The sequence below is a fragment of the Pteropus vampyrus genome, unplaced genomic scaffold (assembly GCF_000151845.1).
Source record: "Pteropus vampyrus isolate Shadow unplaced genomic scaffold, Pvam_2.0 Scaffold8, whole genome shotgun sequence".
In the NCBI taxonomy this organism is placed as follows: Eukaryota; Metazoa; Chordata; class Mammalia; order Chiroptera; family Pteropodidae; genus Pteropus; species Pteropus vampyrus.
The window spans coordinates 10,968,719-10,991,281 of record NW_011888789.1 but is presented as its reverse complement, the minus strand read 5'-3'; the positions used below and the strand labels follow the sequence as shown (position 1 = coordinate 10,991,281).

The following is a 22,563-nucleotide window of genomic DNA, read 5'->3' as shown; positions in this document are numbered from 1 at the left end:
TAGTTAAATTTACCAACTACTGCTTACAAGGCAAACCACCGAGATTATACTTGAGTTTCTAACTCTGAAAAATGAGAATAGATGGGGAACCAAAAAGCAGGCATCAGAGCCTGGATTAGGATACTAGGTTTTTTATATCTTAGTTGCTCACATTTCAGTGAGCTGAGTTAGTTATCTTCTTGAGAGGACAGGAGCCGGGACAGGATTCTAGTACCTATAAGTATTTACCATGTTGTAAGGGGCAGGCATCTAAGAGATACATTCTTGGCTGATGTGTTTAGTATAAATACAGTCAGCTTTAAGAAAAACTACTATTTAGAAAATCCAAACTTTAAAACTGGTAAATTAGGAAAATGTTTATTGGCTTAAAAAAAGAGGAAAGACTACAGAGTTCTTGTAAATAGTAGGTTTCCCTGGTACATTTAAATTAATTAGATTTGCTAGCAAAACAACAAAGTTTCAGGAGAATATTATTCTGAATAACTGACTCAGCTAAATTGTTAAAGGAAGGAAAAGAAGTAGTGGAAGAATCTGATCTAATTTTTTTTAAATCCCAATATGTTACCCAAATAGTCTTTGTCAAATGCCACATTTGTTACCTTGCAAATGATTCATCTGGCTGGTGAGGTATGTGTTTTTCCTCCAAAATTCATAGTTTACAAAGAGAAAATGCAGGTCCCTATGACTACTGGAAGGACATTATTTATCCTTAGAGAAACTTTTATTTTATTTGAGAGTTGATGCAAGATCACCTACCAGAATCACGTTGTCCAAAGGGGTTGCTTTACACCAGTGAAACATGCCACTGCTATCAAAACAGTCGGCATCTTCAGAGAGAAAAGACCTAAGTAGTAAGAATGGAGAGTTAGCATGAGAACATTTGTGGCTCTGGTGCAACAAAGCCAAGATGTCAAATTCATTAGAGCCTTGAGCCCAAAACGAAGAATAACACGGGAGAATGAGACTCCAGGACAAAGACTCATGTCTGAAGAACACTGAATATCCAGACTGTATCATAGTTGAAGACATACTAAACATTCGGGGTCTTAAGACAACACAAGTTATTTCTCACCAACACTATATATTTTGCTCAGGTAAACAGTTGTCTCTGCTCCACACAGCCACTCAGTCTGTCTTTTAGAAGGACAGAGGCTCTATCATCTTAAGGCCACACATAGAGAATACTCCTCCTCCTCCATCATTAAAGCAAGGGAAGAGAAAGAGACTAGAGAATTAAGCCTGGGCTTTTAAGTGCCTTCGCCCACTGTGACATATATCATTGTTGCTCACATTTCATTGGCCAGAGCTAGTCATATGGATCCCACTGACTTTAAGGAGGCTGAGGAATGTGAGAAGCAATTGAAATATTGTTAACATTTCTGTCTCTGCCAGAGAACAGAACACCCTTTATTTTATAGATAAAAGTCAAAGCTGGTGTTTCAACATAATGCTGAAGTTGAGATTACTGGTACTTGCAATGTCTAATTCTTTCTTTCCTTAGCATAAAGACAACTAGGTGGAGCCACATGACTTGTTCTGGCCAATGAAATGGGAGAAGTAATCACTGCCCTACTGCCAAGGCTCCATGCAATTCTTCAGGCTCTCTTCTAACCTGCTGTAGAGATAACCATCCTGAGAACATGAGTGACTATGTGGAGGAGCATGCCCTGACCTCCTTGACCTGTGTTACACATGAAACATGAAGAAGAAATATACCTTTGTTGGGTAAGCCACTGAAATTCATGGTTGTTACCACAGCTTAAGTCCATCCTATCTTAACATAAATGCCTTTTCTTAAAAACATGTAATTAGAGAGGTACTAAGGAAATGTTTTCTGTAGTCAAATAAATTTTAAGAAAAGTACACCCTTTTTGAGATTCACAGTACACTTTAGCATATGAAGATTCTAAAAAGCCTTACAAAAAACAGAAATCGTTTAAAATTTATATAGTCCAGTATTTCATATACTTATTTGACCACAACAACTTTTACGATTTACTTGTATACTTACTTATTTTATTTACTAATTAAAAAAAACATCTTTTACTATCCCTTGAAATGTCTTTTGGGACATACTGTACTATGTCACATTATAGGTTCAGCCCTGATAATCAGTACCTTATGAAAGCATTCTCTTGTGAGATTTTACTATACAACCCAGGAGAAATACAACCTACTGCTCTCTGTGCTGAAGGGTTAGGGGTTTTCCCCTGTGAATTAATATAGCTTGTTATTCAATACCTGGTCCAAAGACTCAGACTCCAATGACAAACAATTTTTTTTCTCTTTCTTAAAAGCTTAGTTTCAGCACAACAGCTATCTTAAGTCACAATTTTTTTCAGACAAGGAACTTACTTAAACTGAAATTGAAGTGTCAGACTTAAAGTGATAGAGAGAGGGCCTAGACACAGAACCTAGGGTGGGAAGATGGGGCATTGGAGAGGGTTTTGGAAAAGTAGAGAGGCTAATTTCTAATGATCAGCCAATGCCTATGTGCAATCCTTATTTTTCTCTTCATTTAAGATCTACTTATAAACTTAATGGATTCTAGTCATATACCTAGCCAGAAGATGTCATCTTAGCCTCACGGTCAGCTTGACTGAAATGGGTTACTTTGTTCATTCAAATTAACATGACTTTTGGTGATTTAAATATCTGTAAGTCATGAGCTCCAATCCAGAATCCTAAGAGCTACACAGGCTTTCTTAATGGTACTAGACAGGACCATGGTGATGGCTTTATGCCAAGCTTGTTAAAAGGAACACACCTAAGACTCAAGTCTGGTTTTGATTTTGTCAGGATTTGGAGAACTGACTCTTACTCATTCATAGAACCTTCTTTCCTTTCCATGTGTAGTTTTCCTAGACACCTTCTCTCAGATATTGATATAATGTACCAAGTTACTTTTAGGGAGGTGGCTTTCTGCTCTCTGCCCTCAGCACTCAGGTCTACAACACCTGCTACTGCTTTTCTTCTGGTCACTTTCTTCAGCTTTTCCCCACTTCTCCTCCTCCTCACCTCCACACCCCCAACAAATAACGAATGAAGAGTTCTTGGTCTGAAAATTAGATGCCCTTTTGGCTAACGAAAGATGATTTTCTCCCAAGAACATTTTAACTGGACCCAGAATAGCAAATCATTCACTATACAGTTTTCTATCATAATAAAAGCATGATGTATATACACAAACTGTCACAGACAGCTTTCTTCATTCTTCATTCATTTCTTTCTTTATTCTGATGTTATGGAAAGCAGATATGCTTTAGAGAAAACACCTGTTGGAGACCGGCATAAAAGAAAAGGCTGGAGGAGACCCACTTCATCATAGAGGCATCCATCTGGTGTCCTTGCCAAAGCAAAACCTGATGCAATTTAGTTCACCATCCCTTAAAGATCTCTTCTGCCTTATGCCTTGCAAATGGCATGATCCTAACAGAAATATACCTTCCTAAAGAGACTAATATATTATCTACGAGAATGTGCAGCATTAGCAGTCTTAGAACTTGAAAACAAGGATTATAACATAAAGGCTGATGCTATCAGAGAAAAAGGTAGCCAGGCCATTCATTCAAGACAAAGAAAAAAGCCACATCTTGACCACAGATAGAAGCTTCTTGGGTGATGGAGATTTCCGTGTAAGAGAGCCTAGAGAGAAACATGGTGAGAGTAATCTGAGAGGGCTCTCAGCAGGATATATTTGGGATAAAAGTGGGTTGGTTCACTGGTCACAAGACAGACTTCTAATGGTAGAAGTAAAGTGTGGTAATTCCACCTGGGACCATCCAGGAAGCACTGAACCTTGAAATGTTCTCAAAGCCACGACTCTGACAATCATCCACCTTTGGAAGTTGGTAAGTCAAATATGCGGGGTAAGAACAGCTTTTGCAGCCAATCTACTTGTAGATATGGAGAGCAGTATGTGAATAAAGGCTCCAGTTTTCTTTGGTGATGGCTGCCTTTCTTCAGGCTAATTTCATATGTATGAAGCCAATGTCTTGTGAGCACATGCTTGAACACTTCCCAGTTAAAAAGGGCAGGCTCTTTCCTCTCTGCTTTCTGAAACTATTCCAAAGAGAATTTTTATTCTGCCATGTCCATAGCAACTTATCCTGTATGAATTCTACCACTGAAAGGGAAATATAAATGAAGGAAAATGTGTCTTTGGTTTCCAATGGTGGCACATGAGGAGAGAGAGAGATTAAGACATACAGAAAAACTTCTATTTGAGAAGGCAGCGTAGGTTTCAGTGCCAGGTCGTCATTTCCTCAGAGTTCAGACTTGACAGATTATTTTTGAAGATTTACCAATAGAGGCGATCCTCTACTGTTCATAATATCTATTAGAAAATTCAAAAGACACTTTGGTTTCTTTTTTTTTTTTTTAATTTTGTCGATACCACTTTCGGATAGATTAGCAAATCCCAGCAAAATCATTTAAAACACCCTTAAAACTCCATAAGCAGCTTATAAATTCTTAGGAGTTTTCAGACCTGGATGAAGAACAATATATGTTTTGCTCAAGACTTGAGTTAAATAAAAATAAAAAAAATTCATAAAGTCTTAGCATGGGAAGAAAGACAAATCCCTTGGCCAAGGGATGGGGAGAAAGGGAGGAATGTGTCAGTGTGTCCAGGAGTTTCAGTGCCCTCCTTGATTCAGTCTTTGGGGAGATCTATTGCAACAGCCTCCTTAAGGTAGTGATCTAGTTCCCACCAAAAACAGAGGAAAAATGCTTAGTCCCAGGATGCCTTTACCGATACTAAGGATTTTGTATCTTGCAGGTTACAACTGTCTTCTCTCAAATGACTTTGTATATGGTAGCAAGGCTATTTGGTCCATACTTGACCTGAAAATACTCATTTATTGTCCATTCCGACAACCAGATTTTGTGAACTGAGAAAGAGAAAATCACCTAAAATTTGGAAATGTGAGGGTAAGTTGTATAATTAATGCTTCCCATTCTAACCTATACTATTCTTTCTCTCCTTCCTGCCCACCCTCAATCTTACACACATACATGTACAACCCTACATACCTACACACATGCAATAGTCGAATATCAGAATATGAGCCTTTATGGCCACATCTCAATTATATTTTTCTGGGTTTTACCTAGTTACCATTTATTCATTACAAGGCATTATTTTTACCTTGGAGGGAATCTTAAGTTTTAAAAACATGGATAATTTTTACAGTCCATTCCCTAAGAACTGGTGTTTGAACAAGTGGTTAAAGGCTCCGGGGAACTCTGAGAAATATTCTTAGAATATCTCAGGAAGGCAGAGAGCACAATACACCTTCCCTGTTGGCAAGGCCTCTTTGATCACTTACTTTTCCATTAGAAACAGAAAGTGTGCACCAGGCTCTGTGCCTTCCTCCAGCTTGACCAGATATACTTGCTGAGACTCCTTTAGGTAAAGTGAGAAAAAGCCTGCCATGAAATCTCTTGGGATATGAGGTACATTGACAGCAGGCTGGCTATGTCTAAAGCACCATGGCCTCTTGGGTGCCATGTGAAAAAAAACTTAGGAAAGGAGGGGAACCCATTACGGGGCAACTAGGGTGACTGTCTGTTCTGGTTTGCTTGGGACTGAGATGTCCCAGGACAGGAGACTTTCAGAACTGATCATTCCACTGTCAGAATGGGGATACTTTTCCATGCTAATATGAAAAGCTCTTATGGAGGGAAGAAGAAAGGGGAAGGAAATATAAAACACCTGAAACACTATGCCCAGAATACCTTCCATGGTGTGCTCAGAAAACTCTATGTCCGCACCTCTATGTCTATAGATGAGTTTGACGGATATTCAGTGGAAGAAAAAACAGTTGGGTGGCCAGAGCCCTGTATGATTTAAGACAAGCAGTTTCTTGTGAATTATATCTTTCACCCTCTGTTTCCTGTTTCCTGATTCTTTGCGTATATAAAGTCATCACGAAATCATTGTGCAATTATAAACTTTAATAGCAAAGACTATAAGTGTGATTTTTTAAAAAGTCTGTAAATGATATTTTAAAAAGGGAATGTATTAAAATTTAGGATATCATTGTATTCAGTGTCACCTTATTCAGTTTACATAGGAGAATGCAAACTGCATTCTGAGGTAAACTAAATCAGCTGTTAACAGAATGTTCCGTTTGCCTTTAAATGCTGCTTTGCAGATGGAGTCCACCAAATCCATGGCCTCTATTTTCAATGTTTACAATTTAAAGTCTATACAAAGACAATTTTTTCTATACAAAGACAATCTAACTTCTAATCTCTTGCTTAGAAGTTAGACCCAAGGTCCGAGTGGCCCCAGCCCAAGTGAAGACAAGAATAGGTTGGTGATTCTAATAGATAAACCCACATCTGAGCTCACATTTAAGCATCTCTGCTAAGTTTTGCTTTATTTCAGAGTATAAACTGACCGATTTTGCAATGTTTTCTGTGCAAACATGCATGTAGGTATCTCAGAACTTAAATTGTTACCAGACAAAGGATCAAGGAGAAAGATTAAAAAAAACTTCCCTCTTCCTCACCCATTCCCCAGATGGACCTTCATTTAAACCCCTTTATATTTTATGGATATTGCATTTGAGATTTCCTACAATGTGAGGACAAATGAGGCATGACCCTTAGCAGCAGGTACCTTTTAATAAAGGCTGGAGTTTGCACCCTGGGCAGAAGAGCCTGGGGCTTAGGGGCAAGCTTCATATCTAATTGGGAACAATTTCCTCAGCCAGTCTTTACAGCATGAAGTTGTATTTCTAGGTGTTCTTTCCCACACCACCTATAGCTTTCTAAAGATCAAATGACATAGTAAACACAGAGGTTGACCTAAATGAAAAACATTTTCCTTCCACAGACAGTTTGGGATATAGTCTTCTGTGTTCAGTAAACTAGGAACTAAAAATTAAATTAGTTACTCTGATATTTTCTACTTCAAAAACACATTACTGAAACAAATGCAAATTTCAAGCAAAAGAGTTTTCTTTTACTTTTTTAAAGGGACATAGGGCTGGAAAGTAGAAATTTGAAATACCTGAAAACTAGCTCATTTTTCATTGTACTGATATTGTTTCTAAAGTTTTATGGGATTAAGCCTGGGTCAGAGATTAGCATGACAAAAGTGTTTTCCCTATGCAAGGGAGTGAGAAGCTTGGCCTGGGCAATTACTAACAATAACTCCTCAAAAGAAATTAGGACTGGAAGAAATAGCATCCATTAACATTTTAATGGTGTGAGTGTGCACGTGTGCTCGTCTGCATGTGTGTGTGTGAAGAGAGGAAGGGATGTCAAATTGAAAGGTACAAACTGTGCAGAGAAAATAAAAATAATTCCAGGGTATGTGAATACTATTAGATTTTTCTCCCTTAGAAATAGGAAGTTATTTGTGAAGCCTTCTTATCCACATTCCTTAATTTCTCTGAAATACCTCTGGCTAAATGTTAAAATGGAGACAAATTATTAATGTACTGATGATTACAGAGTTTTGGAAACATTGGAAGGACCTAATGATGTGTTGAGGGCCACAGACTTTTAAAATTTCCTCACATCTGGAAGCCATCACTGGAAGGAAGCCTGTTGAATAAAGGCATCCTGAGTATTATAACATTTTACTTAGCACTAGTGACCTGTCAGGCAGCAATGGAGATAGTGGAGATGGAGGCCACGTGGGATCATTCATGACACAGAGCCCTCCTTCTGCTCTATGCGTGTCTATAATGTCTTTCTCTCTTTATTTTTTAAAAAGTGGTGTGCCATGATTAAAGGTGAAAAGTTAGAATTAGGGGTCTCTGGTGGGAGGGAAAGGGTTGTGGTTAGTGTTCTTGAACAAGAAGAAGTGATTAAAGTAGGGCTGTTGTTAGAAATGAAAGGTAAGAGTCAGGTTTTTAATAGGAGATAGGAGTCCCAGGGTAAGACAGCCTTAATAAGGCAGGAAGATCATGTGTGCTCTTACTTAGATGTTCTCATAGTTTAGCTCTTTGTATTAAGGAGGAATCAGAACAAAAGGAAACAGAACTGTTCCATTCACCTCTAATTTGAAATTAAATTTCTGCAGCACATCAAGTCCTTTTCTTATGTGTGACCATATAGATGACATTCATACCTGAATTTTCTGAAGCTGAGGCCTGTTGCATCATAAAACCATCTGAACACTTCACCTCTTGCCCTTACTACTTAAGCTCCAGAAGGAAATTCTGGAAGTCATTTTTTGCCTTTCCAATATGTCTTGTTTAGTTATAGCCATTTATAGGAGAGAGGGAGACAGAGAGAGAGGGAGAGAGATAACGTGAGAATATGAATATGATTCTCCAAACTTTCAGGGAACTTTCTTATAATTTAAAAATCACCACCACTACCACCACCACCACACACACACACACACACACACACACACACACACATACATCAAGGTCAAAAAAGAAAAACACTCTGGAACTGAAATCAGAAAATATATCTACCGTAAATTTGTGTGGAAATGATTATCTCACTTTTTGTTTTAACTTTTGACATCATGGGAAGTATATAATGAAGCATGACAATATTTGTGATTGAAAGAACAATAATTGTCATCATAATGACTTTTTCAAAGAATAAGTTTCATATACAAACTCTTTTGTCTTAATTTTATGTTGATTTCATTAAAAAATGATCAAATGTGCAGTGAATACTGTTTTAAAGCCATTTAGTGTTCAATAATAGTGACTGAGGGCAGTTTTCATTCAGAAAAATGTCAGTCTTGACTCAGAGCTCAAAAAATCATAATAAATCTTTATCACTGCTAAGCTCTTGAACTGCTTTGTGTTTGGGCAAGTCAGGATATTCAGCTGCTATTTCTGACAAAAATTCACAGAACTAACAATGATGAAATCCACAAGAGCAAATGAAATTTGCCATTGACACTATTGGCCAAAAAACCCATCATAAATTCAACTATTTTCCATAAAGTATCTGCTGATGAATAACACAATGAATAACCAGTCTTTACATACCTTGAATTTCACAAGTTTTTTAAATTTGTCTAATAAGAATTTTTTTTCTGCTTTACATATATTTTTACCACTATCAGTTGTAATACATCTTAGTAGATTCTTCTTCAGGTTGTACTGAATATGTGATTTCTCAACATTTTTGAATATACTTTCACAGGTAGTTGTGCCATGTAGACTGTTTAGAAGAGCTCATTTTTTCAGTTGCTTCAAAGTCAGCATTAGCTCCTTGAGTAAACACCTCGACAGTATCAGTAACATTTGTACCCTCATAAGGAGCCAGGGGAAACCACTCAAAATCATTTGTCCTATTTTTTAATGGACTATTGATATTGCTCCCAATGTCAACTTTTCAAACAACTGTTTTTGCAACAAGGTTAAGAGTCTTAAACAACTTTATTTTCTCTGAACACACATCTTGGCTGCTACAATCAAACACAATTTAATTGACTCACTATTGGTAAATGATTTCCCTTGTTTAGCTACCAAATGAGCTATTCATAAGCAAATTTTGGTTGCAAATTCTGTTGTGATAAAATAGCTTTTTTAAATTTAAAATGAGTGCTTTACTGCAAGCTAAGATAAGTGCCTAATCTGATAATGTCAATGTATATTGCATTCTTTCAGCACTGCTACACTGTCGTTGCAAATTAAACAGATGGCTTTGCCATTGCTAGTTATACATTAACAAGTGGTGGGCTGGATTTGGCATTCAGGCCATAATTTCCTGGTCCCTGATCTAGAACATTCCTTGACATCATTTTAAAATAACACTTGCACAGACCAAAGATATCACATGGTTCCTGTGGCATCGTTAATTGTACATTTTTACATGCATTATCTATAATTCTAACATTTGGCCTTCTGATTTGAGATCAAAAGTGGCAAATTATAGTAAAAGAATGGAGTTTCCGTAAAGAGATAGTTTTATTCTATCATTGAATAATTAGGGGATCATTGAAATTTTAATAGCGAGGTGAAATTAGGGGATCATTGAAATTTTAATAGCGAGGTGAAAAACAAACTAGAAAAAGTAGCCTTGGAGAAAAGTACTTCCAGAATGGCTGTAAAGACTTCCAAAAATCCACACTTTCATTAAATAATGAGAATACTGACAAAAATTCTCAAACTCAACTTTTTCAGAACTGTAGAAAGTAATCAAAAGCTTAAAGAATCCAAAGAGTGTTTAATTGAAGAAAAACGGCAGAATTCTGGTAAATAAGTTTTATGGCTTTTTAACTTGCCTTATTTCCACCTCTCTTTCCTTAGCTCTCTAGTAACTTTGAAATTCAACAGATTAATAATGACAGTAGCAATGAAAACTGGCAGTCTAGCAGCCACTGAAAAGGGAAAAATGGATTTGAGCTCCCCCTATTCACAGAAAATGTCATTATTTCAGCTTTATGGCAGCTCTCTGGAGATACTCAATCAAAAGTCATGTCTTTATTTGACCTGACTCAGAGTTTTCTCAATGGGAATAGCTGTTTCCCCAGGGGAATTTTCCAAAAATGATGAGCTGCAATTGCTTAAAATTCCAGATATTTCAGGCAATGGTAGCAGTGTGGCAAATGAGAGGCTAACTAAAATCATTAAATGAAAAAGCTAGAGAATGAGAAGTCCTTTGAGAACTTTGAAAAACCTTGACTTTTTCATTCTAGGAATCTAGGAAAAAAACAGAGGAAAGACCTGAGACATTTCTAATTCCTTACCTCTGGCTGACCTTGAGACTCTGCACAAGCAGGAAGTGAAGGCTAAGGCGGAAATGTAAACTACTAGAATATTGAAGGCATTCCCAAACTGCACACAGAGTCCCTTAGCAAAGGCAGGGAGACTTATTAATTTAAAACACTTAAGGAGGTCTCAGTGCAAGTATTAGCTAAACACAAAGCTGAGTGAGTAGAGGTTTCAATGTCAACGCAGCACAAAGAATACTGACTTTAGAGAAGTAATCCAGGAAAGTTACTAAACAAATAGCAGGAACAATAACAGCAAACTCTGGGACAAGGGAGGAGAATAACTTCCAGTGTTGCCACATTATATTATAAATTATTAAAAATATGTGGCTTTCAATAAGAAATTATGGGACACAAAGACAAAGGAAGTATGGCCCATAGACAGGAAAAAAGCAGTCAAGAGACTGTCTCTGAGGAAGCCCAGACTTTGGACTTGCTAGTACATCCAGTATGTCGTTAAATAGGAGCGATGAGAAGGTATGTCCTTGATCTTAAAGGGGAAATATTCAGTTTCTGACCATTAAGTATACGTTACTTGTAGGTTTTTTGTTATTCTTTTCCTAGTTTGCTGAGATGATTTTTTTATTATGAGTGTTGTATTTTGCATCAATTGAAATGATCATATGAGTTTTCTACTTTAGTCTGTTGATATAATTACATTGATTGATTTTAAATGTTGAACCAGCTTTGTTTTGCATAGCTAGAGTAGATCCTATATAGTTGTCGTGCATAATTGTTTTTTATACATTGTTCCATTTCAATTGCCTTAGTTTTGTTGAATTTTTGCATTATGTTCCTGTGAGATATTGGCTTATAGTTTTCCTTTCTTATAGTATGTGTATCTGGTTTGGGTATTAGGGGAATGCTGGCCTTGAGTTAGAAAGAATATACTCTGCTTCTATTTTTTGAAAGAGATTGAAGAGAATTGGTATCATATCTTAAATGGTAGAATTCACTATTGAAACCTAGGCTTTGTGCTTTTTACGGGGTAAGGAAGGTGAGGGATTTTATTAACTGGATCAATTTATTTAATAAGTGAATAAATTAGCCCATTCAATTTATTTATTTCTCTTTGTATGAATTTTGGTACTTTGCGTCTTTCAAGGAATTGTTCCATGTCATCTAAATTATCAAATTCTTTGTACAGAGTTCATAGAATTCTGTATTATCCTTTTAATGTCTATGTAATCAGTAATTATGAACCCTGTTGTTGTTCATTTGTTTGTTTGTTTTTTAGTGTGCCTATAAGTTTGCAAATCTAATTGAAATTTTCAAAGAACTACCTTTGGGTTTTGTTGATTTTCTCTTTTGTTTTCCTATTTTCATTTTAATGGATTTATCCTTTAATTTTACTACTTTTTCTTGCTTCAGGCTTAAATTTTTTTCTTTCTCTGGTTTTCTCTTTTCTATTATATGCATTTAATGTCATTAATTTCCCTTTTGGCCTGCTTTTGCCTCACCCTCCTAATGTTAATTATTTGTATTTTTATTTTTCTTTAGTTCAAAACGTTTTTAAATTTCTCTTTAGACTTCTTTGACCTATATGTTTTTGGAAGTTGTTTATTTCCACATTTGGAGAGATTTCCCAGATCACTTTTTGTTATTGATTTCTAGTTTAATTCCATTTTGTTATGAGGACATACTTTATATGATTTTGATTTTTTTCAATTTTTTTTTAATGTATATTCTATGGCCCAGATTGTAGTATATTTTGTGCACTTAAGAATGTGCATTTTGCTGTTGTTGAAGTATTCTATAAATATCAATCAGATCGAATTGATTGTTAATGCTGTTCAGATCAACTGTATCCTTAATAATAAACTGCTAACTGATTAATCACTGCATAAGGGATCACGAAGTCTCCACTTTTAAGAGTAAATTTGTCTATTTCTCTTTTCAGTTCTAATATTTGTTGCTCCATGTATTCTGATGTTCTGTTTTTTGGTATATATACATTTAGTTAGGATGGTTATAGCTCATTGAAGAATTGACCTCTTTATCATTATGTAATATCTCTCTTTATCCATGACTAAAATTAATATAGTTACTCAAGCTTTCTTTTTAATCAGTGTTAGCGTGGTTTATCTTTCTCTATCTGTTTATTTTTTATATTTTTTAATTTTGTAGTGGATTTCTTATAGATGGCATATAGTTGGATTTTGTTTATCTACTCTGACAATACCTGTTTTTTTATTGTTTTATTTATATCATTCTTATTAAAAGTGATTACTGATGTAGTTGAATTTTCTACTGATGTAGTTGGATTGTCTACCACCTGTTTGTTATTTCTTGTACTTGCTCATCTTCCACCCTTTTTTTTCTGACTTCTCTGGTTTTAATTGAGCATTTTATATACTTCTATTTTATCTCCTCAGCATATTACTTGTACTCCTTTTTTTTAAAAAAAAAATTAGAAATTGCTTTCAAATTTGAAAAATACATTTTTAATTAATCTAAATCCATCTTCAAATAACATTATACTGCTTCATGTTTAGTGCTGGTAGCTTACAATAGTGTTCCTAGTTCCTCCTTCCCATCTCTTGTAACACCGCTATTATTCATTTCATGTACCTATATACTATAATTACATAATACAATTTTATTATTACTAAACAATTATATTTTAGATCAATTAAGAAGAAGGAAAATAAAAGATGTTATTTTATCTTCATTTATTCCTTCTTTCATGCTCTTCTTTTCTTTATGCAGATCTGAAATTCTAACCTATATCATTTTGCTTCTTCCTAAGAAGACCTTACCTTGCTTTGACATTGGTTGCAGGGCAGGTCTGATGGTAATAAATTCCCGTAAGTTTTTGTTTTTCTAAGAAAGTCTTTATTTTCATTCACTTTTGAAGAAAATTTCACTGCATATAAAATTTTAAGTTGGTGATTTTTTGTTTTTTGTTTTTTTCTTTCAATAGTTTAAACATTTCATTCTACTCTCTTTTTTATCATGGTTTCTGACAAAAAGACTACTGTAATTCTTATCGTTGTTCCTTCATTTGTAGAGTGTTTCCCCCAACCCTCTCTGGCATCTTTTACAATTTTCTCTGTTTGTTTGTTTGTTTTTTAGCTGTTTGAATATAATATACATAGTTGCAGTTATTTTGGTATTTATCATACTTGGTATTCTTGGGCTTCTGGATCTGTGATTTGCTATAATTAATTTTGAAAAACTCTCAGCCAGTATTACTTCAAATATTTTTTTCTGTGCCATTCTTTCATCTCCCCATATACCAATTGTGCATAGGTTTCACATTTTGAAATTGTCCCATATTTCTTCGGTATTTTTTGTTTTCTTCTTTTTTTCTTTTTTCATATCAGTTTGGGAAATTTCTGCTGTATAACTTCAAACTCTCTTCCATTCTATCCAATCTACAGGCGAGCCTATCAAGGCATTTTAATTTTGTTAGAGTATTTTTTATTTCTAGTATTTCTGATTCTTTTTTAGAGTTTTCGTCTCTCCGCTTACATTACCCATTTGTTCTTCCCTGTTGTCCACCTTTTCCATTGGAGCCCTTAAAATATTAAGCATAGTCATTTTAAATTCCCTGTCTGATAATTCCAAATTGGTATCATATCTAAGTCTTGTTCTAATACTTGCTTTTTCTCTTCAGATTGTGTTTCTTCTTGCCTTCTGGCATACTTTGTAATTTTTTTTTTTTTTTACAATGAGATATGATGTATTAGATTGATAGGAACTAAGGTAAATTTATCTGTAGTGTGAGGTTTTATGTGTTTAATGTTTGCTGTAGCTATAGTTTCCACAGGTTTCAAATTGTTCCAGTGTCCTTGATTTTGTCTCCTTTATTGTTTCTCTAAGAACTCTTTCTTGAATAGTCTGCACCTGAGGCTCTTTTAGCTATAATTTACTCTCGTCATACTGGAGCCCTGTTGGTTTGGTAATTAAGGGTGGGAAAAAAGATTATGTAATTTTGTGTTTTTAAGTGGGGCTTTCATCTTGGGGTTGTGATCTTCATAAATGTATCTTAGCTGCACCATGCTCTGCTCGGGTAAGACAGGGAGGCTAGAATGTGCTAAAGTCGGAAAAATGCCATTCCTACACCTAGGACATTAGTAAAGCTTTTTTTTTTTTAACCCCTGCAGTGTAGGCCTTCGTTATGGAGAAGTCCCTGAGTGTAATTCACTGTACTCTTCCCCTCCCTCTGCCAGAGTTACTGAGGGAATTTTTCTTGGCTCTTCACCGTGAGAACTGGGTAGAGTTCCTAAAGGTAAAACTCCCCAAAGTATGGCAGTCTCTCTAAGCTTGTAGCCCCCAGGAGTTTCTCACTCTACACCTAGTCTACACTCAACCTGCAGTAACTCAATAAAATTACCATTTAAGTGTTCCTGTAAGTTTATGGCTTCAGTGGCTCCTTTCCCAGGTAACTGGACCTTGGCTCTGACTCTCTAGTTTTCAGAGTGATGATTTGCCCTGCAACCTCAGTTCTCTGATGGGTAAAGAAAAGTCTTTAATTTTCAGTTTGTTGAGGTTTTTCTTGTTGTAGGGACAGGATTGATGACTTCAAAGCTTTTTACGTGTTGTAGCTAAAACTGGAAATTTGGCATTGGCTTTCCTTCTCTGTAATGCATGCTTCAGAGGCTGGTTCTTCCATGTCACAGATTAGGCAGCTCAGTTTTCAAATATGGTTCACATCTCAGCACATCCCATATACCTGTTTAATCTGAGAATTCCCCTTTTAGTAATTAAATATACTTTCTTCATGGGTCATTATGATGTGATTTATGACATGTGTGTAATTGTCAGAATTACCGTGGGTAATTAAAATATAAAGTGAATGCTGCCAGAGGCTTCAGTCACTCTTAGTGCCCTCATTAAAAATCAGGAGCTGACCAAATTATAAATAGACTGGTTTGCACAAGTTCCCGGCAAAACCTAATTATGGAACTTATCCTTATTCTACCAGAACTGACTCCATTAGTCATGCAAATTCTGAAATGATTAAGTTATTTTATGTGCTGGAATTATGGAATTAATAATAAAGAGGTGAGTAGCAGTAATTAGATATTACTATGAAACTTTATTATGTCAGGTTACTCTGGGTCATACTGCATCTCTTCCTGACCCCACATCCAATACAACACAACACAGCGTGCACGTGTGTACACACGCACACACACACACATTCCTTTAAGATAGTTTAATAAATAGCTTAATGGCTTCAGTGGATTTATGATAACTTTTTAAATGAGAATGAAAACAAGAAAGAGAAGGATTTGTAAATTCTGTATGAGGTATTAACTTGGAATTGGCCAGAGAAAGAAATTGGTAATTATTATCAGGGAATCTTTTCTCTCCAGAAAAGGCAAACCACAATGAGGAGAAATCAGTTATTATATGGAGGGTTCAAGCTATGGCAAAAGGCTAAGATCTAATGACTCAATACATCTCGGCAGAAGCAAAAGTAAACATTTAAACAATAAGGAAAGAAGAAAAGAAGGGAGGAATAGGGAAAAGGAGGGAAGGGAGGAGGGAGAGAAGAAGAAAGAGAAAAATAAAACCGCATAATTTATAGATAGATGGAAGATTTAAGATATACAAATTTATGTTTCAGTTATACTGTGGAAGCTCAGCAGTGCCAGTTAGTTTGGCTGGGGATGAAGCTTATACAAATGTTATTTTGTGGGGGTCAATGGGAGAAAGGTAGGTAGGTGGAGGGTAGCATTTTTTACAGGGATGCAAAAATTCTATTCTGTATAAATTGTTGGCTGTCTTTATCAACTCATCAATTACCTGAAATTCACCCTTTGGTACTCTTTCCCTGGGTTAAAGACAGAAGACTTTCTGTGCTGCTGGAGAGTGAGATCTCAAATGAAAGCTGTGAACTTTGCCTAGAATAAAGCAATCCTCCTTAGTGCTGTGTCTTTCAGGTGTGACTGGTGAATGTCAACATTTATATGGGTGTATCCAGATGGCATCATCATGCAAATGTGACAAATAAACAAAAAGAAACTAATATGGAAGTTCCTTGGGAAGATAACAAAGAAGAGACAGAGGACAAGATAGTTCAGAGGTACAGTACGAGAGAACGGGTCTGGTTTGGGGAGGGGCTGCTAAAGTTCGGATTATTTGTCTACAAATCACTCCTAGTAACAACTTTAAGAGATGGTGGACAGAGGGCTTGATTTTAAAGGACCTGGGGATGAGGAGATGAGTAGAGACAGTGATAAAATCAAGATGCAGCCTTAATAAGGAGAGAAGGCAAAAGTATGGTTGCAACTGGTGATTAAAACACCTACCTTGAAAGATATAGAAGCCGGTAAACTTAAAAGTGTGTGTATATGTGTCTGTCTTTTGTTATGATTTGACATTTCACAGCAACACCATGAAGTAAGCAGAAAAAATATTCTTGATTCATAATTTATGGTGATGCAAATAAAATTAAGTGACTCACTCAAAGTCCTAAGATGATAAGCAATGACTTGGGATGCCAGTCATCAGACTCTGTGTCTATTGTGTGCTGGTACTTTATAGAATTGCTCAGAATGAATGTAGTGGTGGCTAGGGAAGGTGAGGAAAATTCACACACACTTCACCTGTCTGGCTTTTTAGTGGGTCAGTTTTCTTTCCTCTTCCAATGGTGGCAGAGGAAAGACTCTGCAGTGGGACTCATGGGATAATTAAGCAGCTACCTGGCCCCATCAGAGGAAAGAGAGAAGAGCTAAAGACTCCCAAGGGCACACTTGGGTTCAACGTATACAGGCCTTGGAGACTTCTGTTCTTGCCTCTTCCACAAGAGGCCTCAAAACCTTGATGGGGCTCCTTTTATTCCTTTTATGTTGATTCTAAACCATTCAGATTACAGGAAATTCAGGGACTTTCACAAAATCCTTTGTGCACTTCTAAGGGATGCTTGCACATTCGTCACTCATTTGAAGAATATTAAATTTTTTCAATATATCTTTCTTCTTGTTCTACTGTTTTTGTGGGTAGTTTTCAAATTTCCCAGCTTTTTAGGAAGAGAATATGATACATTCATCTCCAAATGTGGAAGTGTCCCAGCAAGAGGCACTCCGAGAAAATGCATTTGAAAATGGCATTTGTTGGCTTGCGGGAGCCAGATACAGCCACCTCAGCTCTTGTTTGAAACCCAAACAGGGTGAATGCCAGTCAGGGATTCCAACCAGCTGGTGGAATTGGCCTAAACTATCTGACAAAAGGGATCCCTTTTCCTCAACAGCAGCTTCTCCACCTCTTTCTCTCTCTTTTTTGCTCGAGAACGCAGTTTTGCACTTGTCCCTCATACAAATAACTGGAGGGTGGGAATTATTCAGAAAGCTCATGTTCGACACCCCATCTGTTCATTCCTGACAGCAATATATAATGTAAGGCTATAAAAACTTGAAAAATAATGCAACATAAAAAGGGATTGACTCAGCTCCAAGAGGCCATAAATGGTAACAAATACCACAGGATGATTTATTTCATGCTGTAATCTTTACAGTAAGTCATCTTTCAGACATTTCCTTGTGACAGGTTTTAATAATATTAATGCCCAGAGCAATCCAAATCATCGCCAATAGACGTATTTATCAAGCTGCCAATCCGAGTAAATGAAATTCTATAAGCAATAATGTAACATGTTTAAAGGAAGCTAATAAAACAAGTCAGCAGAGAAATATTACTTCAAAGTATTCTATCCCTCTAATCCAGCCCTGTACGTTATATAGCCAAAACGCAAATCTTTCTATACTTGATTTATTGCTCTAAAAATACCAATGACCTTTTCCCAAGCTTCTGTATATTCACTCTCACACATTCATAAAGCCTGCACTGCATCCTGCCAGAGTCACTGAACACTGGAGTGCTTAGCATTTATTGCGATGTTTGTCTTGCTTTCACTCAGGTACTTGATTGGCAGCTACAGCGAATAACATCTAAGTTTCCAAGCCTTATTGAAATTTAACAAATATCTGAGCCATCGACCAATCTTTACAGTGGCCACTCTAGGTAAGCCTTCAAGAATACCTGAGAAAGTGGCTTGAAGAAAGTCCTGATGGTTTACCGGTTGCCCGATAAATTTTATGTAAGGAAAAGCCAAACTGTATTTTCCTCCAATCAGGTTTGCTTTGCTTTGTATTAATTATTTGTTATTCATGCAGATCACAGTATGCCAGTTGTTAAAGCATTTGGCACTTCAAACACAGCTCAAAATCGGCCTCCTGCAGGAAGTCTTCCTTATTACAGTCACTAAGTTTCTGATCTTTAGCACAATACCTGACTCATCTCTCAAAGCAACTTCCTAATTAATAAATCCATGAAAGCACGACACACATCAAAGGCAATCACCAAGTATTATATGGAAATATGCAGTGCATTAATTTATTCGATATGTTCTACAATTAACTGATGACTCATTTTTTTCTTGCATATCACACATTTGCTCCTTGAAGACAGATTTACTATTTAATGGGCACCACAAGTTCACTATACCATTGTGCACCCTGCAGGGGCATTATATATATATATCCCCCTAATTGACATGATAATGTTTAAATGTATTTATTATTACTACGATTATGGTTCTTGTGTTTATTTGAAGTAGATCCTTTGGGGTGTCTACCAAGCCCATTATCTGACCTTCTTTACTTCTTTGAGAATTGCCTCAGCCCTGACATAATGGCCAAGCTTATTCCTGATGACTCCACTTCCTGGATGTGATTGGACAAGTCAGGGAACCTGATTGAGCTGACCCAATCAGACACTCTCCTCCTGTAATGGGAAACCAGGATACTGGGAATCTAGTCACCTAGTTTCTAGTACTAGAGCCAGGGTGTGGCTTTCAGACTAGAGTAGCCAGATTCCACAGAATAGAGAGTTACAAAGAGCCTTTGTACAGAGGATGAAGCCTATGTGACAACTCCTTTGACCCAATGGCAGAGTATAGCCATCGGGGCACACAGATTTCTACTTCCTGGCTCCGGCCTCACCAGAAGGTACCCATCACTTTCTCTCATAGATTTTCTGTTTCATGATTCCTTATTAGAACATTTCTTGTCTTTATTTTAAAAGAGTTTCTGCTACTTGTGAGTAATTGGGCATTAATTAAGATGTTTGCATTTTGTTAACAAATCAGCTTTATAAAAGACCATAAATTTATTTGAAAGGAGTTCATTCTTTATTACAAGAAGTTGGCCTTTTTTTGTATTTTGGTAATCCAGGGTATTTTGAGTTGAGTTTTAGAGTACCCGTGGAACATAGACAAAGATGAGAAGGGAAGCACATTCTAGGTGTCGGCACAGGCCCACGGCAGGAGAAGAAGCATGGTGCATATTTGGAGAAGTGAGAAAAGATAGTATTGTTTGAGTTCAGAGGACTTTTGTGAGACACAAGGACCACATGATTAATTTTTATCTCTTTCTTAAGGGCACTGAAAAACCATTGAAGGGAAACAATATTGTCAAATTTTCACTTTTGACACACCATCATAAGTATAATATAGGAATAGATAAGGGACAAGAAGAGATGTAGGGAGACCAGGTCAAGAGCCATTTTAACAGTGGTCTAGAAAGAGAAGATGGTGGCTTGCATAGGGGTTGGAATTGGAGATGGAAAAGGTAGAGAGAGTCAAGATACTTTTAGGGGTAAAACAGAGAAAACATGAGAATTGATTGAATGTAAGAGAGAAAACTATCTCATAGCTTCCTTACTTGATACTTTTATCCCTTACCCAGACTACCAGCCCTGGTTTTAGACATTGACAGACCGGGCTAGGCTCACTGTTTGTTTTCTTGTTTGTTCTGCCATTTGTTTCTGCCTACCTTAGAGTGTATTTCTGAGTGCAGTTAATAGAAGCAGAAATCGAGTACTTGGGGAAAGTTTTAATTTTATAATTTTATTCTCTAATAACTGGAATTCTTCCAGAATCTAGTTACTTTTTCCACTTCTCCATTTCTTCTCCCTTCCTTTCAACTTCAGTGCTCTCATCGTTAATATCTAGCCTTGTACACTGTGATTCTCAGTGTGAAAACAAACCAGCCAGGGGGTGGTATTAGATCATGTGTTAGGATACAGTTCGAAGAAGCCTCCTGTCCCCTGAAATTTTTATTTCCATGCGTACGCACACACACCCATACTCCTGGGAATTACTGTGTCATACTTCCTCTACTCTTCCTTTCTCCTTGGCTCGGAAAAATACACCTGGGGAAATACTGTGACAAGTTTCAGTGGCTGGAACAGTAAAAGGAAGGAGCGTAAAGAAGGAAGTAAGGGGAAGGAGAAAGCCCGAGGCTGCTCCATAGATCTGGAAGTAGAGATGAGAAATAGTGCTTCATTCAGAATAATTTACTTTTACTCCCTCTTCCTCTAAGAAAGAAAAAAGATCCTAAGTGGGAAAGTAGACTTGAGAGACCCTCTAGGAGGAGGAATATAATCAGGATATTTAGAGATAATCTGCTTTTATAGATTGTAAAAACATATTTCTCCTGTGTTCTTCCTGGTCCCAAATATCCCTTAAGATTTAGAGTCATCTGACATAGGCCTTTGACTTTGAAAATGAGATGAATGTAAACTCACCCAGAATGGTTTTTGCCTGTTTTACACTTTAATATGGTCACCCTTTTCCCCTAAAAATTAGCTGTAAAAAAAAAAAAAAGATAGAATCCACATAGAGAGGTCAGAACCTTATGCCACTGGGGTTCATTGATTTTTTTTTTTTCCCTACCTCAGAGCTTGTTCCTGGGTGAGCTTAAGGGTTACAGATGAAAATCAATTAGTTTGGGTGGGGTGTGGGTGCTGAGAACTGTTCCTGGAAGGCTGAGCTCATAGGCCAAGTAGATACTTGACCTGGTCCTACAAATCCTTCCCAGTTGTCTTTTCTCTCTGAGCCATCTCTAAATCTCTTAAAACTGGTTTCTAAGGCTAATCCACAAAAAGGTTTCTCAAAGGAGTAAAAGAGAATTCAAGTGAGAAAAAAAAGGAAACATATTACTCATGGTCCTGGCAGCTGAATACCTATCTATGCTATGGGCAAAGGCTGAAACCAGAGATATCTGGAAAGGTCCAAGAATATTCAGATTTACTCCCAAATAGTGTAAAAGCTAGGCTTGGCTGATGGTAAAAATCTAACAGAATATTTCAGTTGAAGTCAATCTAATAAGTATAAAAAATTTTTTCATAGACTATTATTTTAAGAACTAGGAATATTAATGTGCTCTTGATTTATAATAAAATGTAAATATAAAGGTATTAATCTTAAGGATTACATCAATCAATAAATAAAAACTGTGAACATTTTACGTTAGAAGATCTTTTGCATTGTTCTCAGTTACTAAGCCATACCAAAGAATTAAGATGCTACTTTGAATCGAAGTCTGTAAATTTGCCACTCTCCATTTCAAGCTCTTCTATATGTTCCTGTAACTATGTATATCTGTAATGTATATATTATAGGGGTATAGAAAGTATAAATGTATGAAGTAAATCATATACATATATATATATATATGCACAGATATATGTGATTTACTTTATTGATTGATTCTTACACAGCAACACCAGAATCTTCCCCCAAAGAGTAATTTATCCACAATATATGCACTAGTGATTCTAAAAAAATCTATTAAAAATTTCTTCCGTTATCTAAATTGAACATTTTAAGAGAAGTTTGAGACTGAAAATGGAAGCTTCTCTCATACTTGTAAATTGCTTTATGAAAATATTTTTTTTAGACTAGCTTTCCCCCACTGGTACCTTAAACGCAGATGAGATATAATAATACCTACATTTCGTTATGAGGAAACCAAAAAGCAGAAGAGCGGCAAACTGTCTGGGTTAAAACTAGAACTGGGATTAGAATCCCAGTCTCTAGAAGAGAGGCAAGGGGACTCGCCTGA

At 36.4% G+C, this 22,563-nt stretch overlaps 1 protein-coding gene across 1 annotated transcript in view; it reads right to left on the bottom strand.

Moving 5' to 3' along the window:
- The window catches only part of KCNU1 (potassium calcium-activated channel subfamily U member 1), a 124,194-nt gene that overhangs the window by 26,882 nt on the left and 74,749 nt on the right, over nt 1-22,563 (bottom strand). Inside the window, exon 23 of the mRNA XM_011373317.1 lies at nt 757-844. Coding sequence (XP_011371619.1) covers nt 757-844 — 88 coding nt within the window. The remainder of the gene's footprint in view (nt 1-756; nt 845-22,563) is intronic.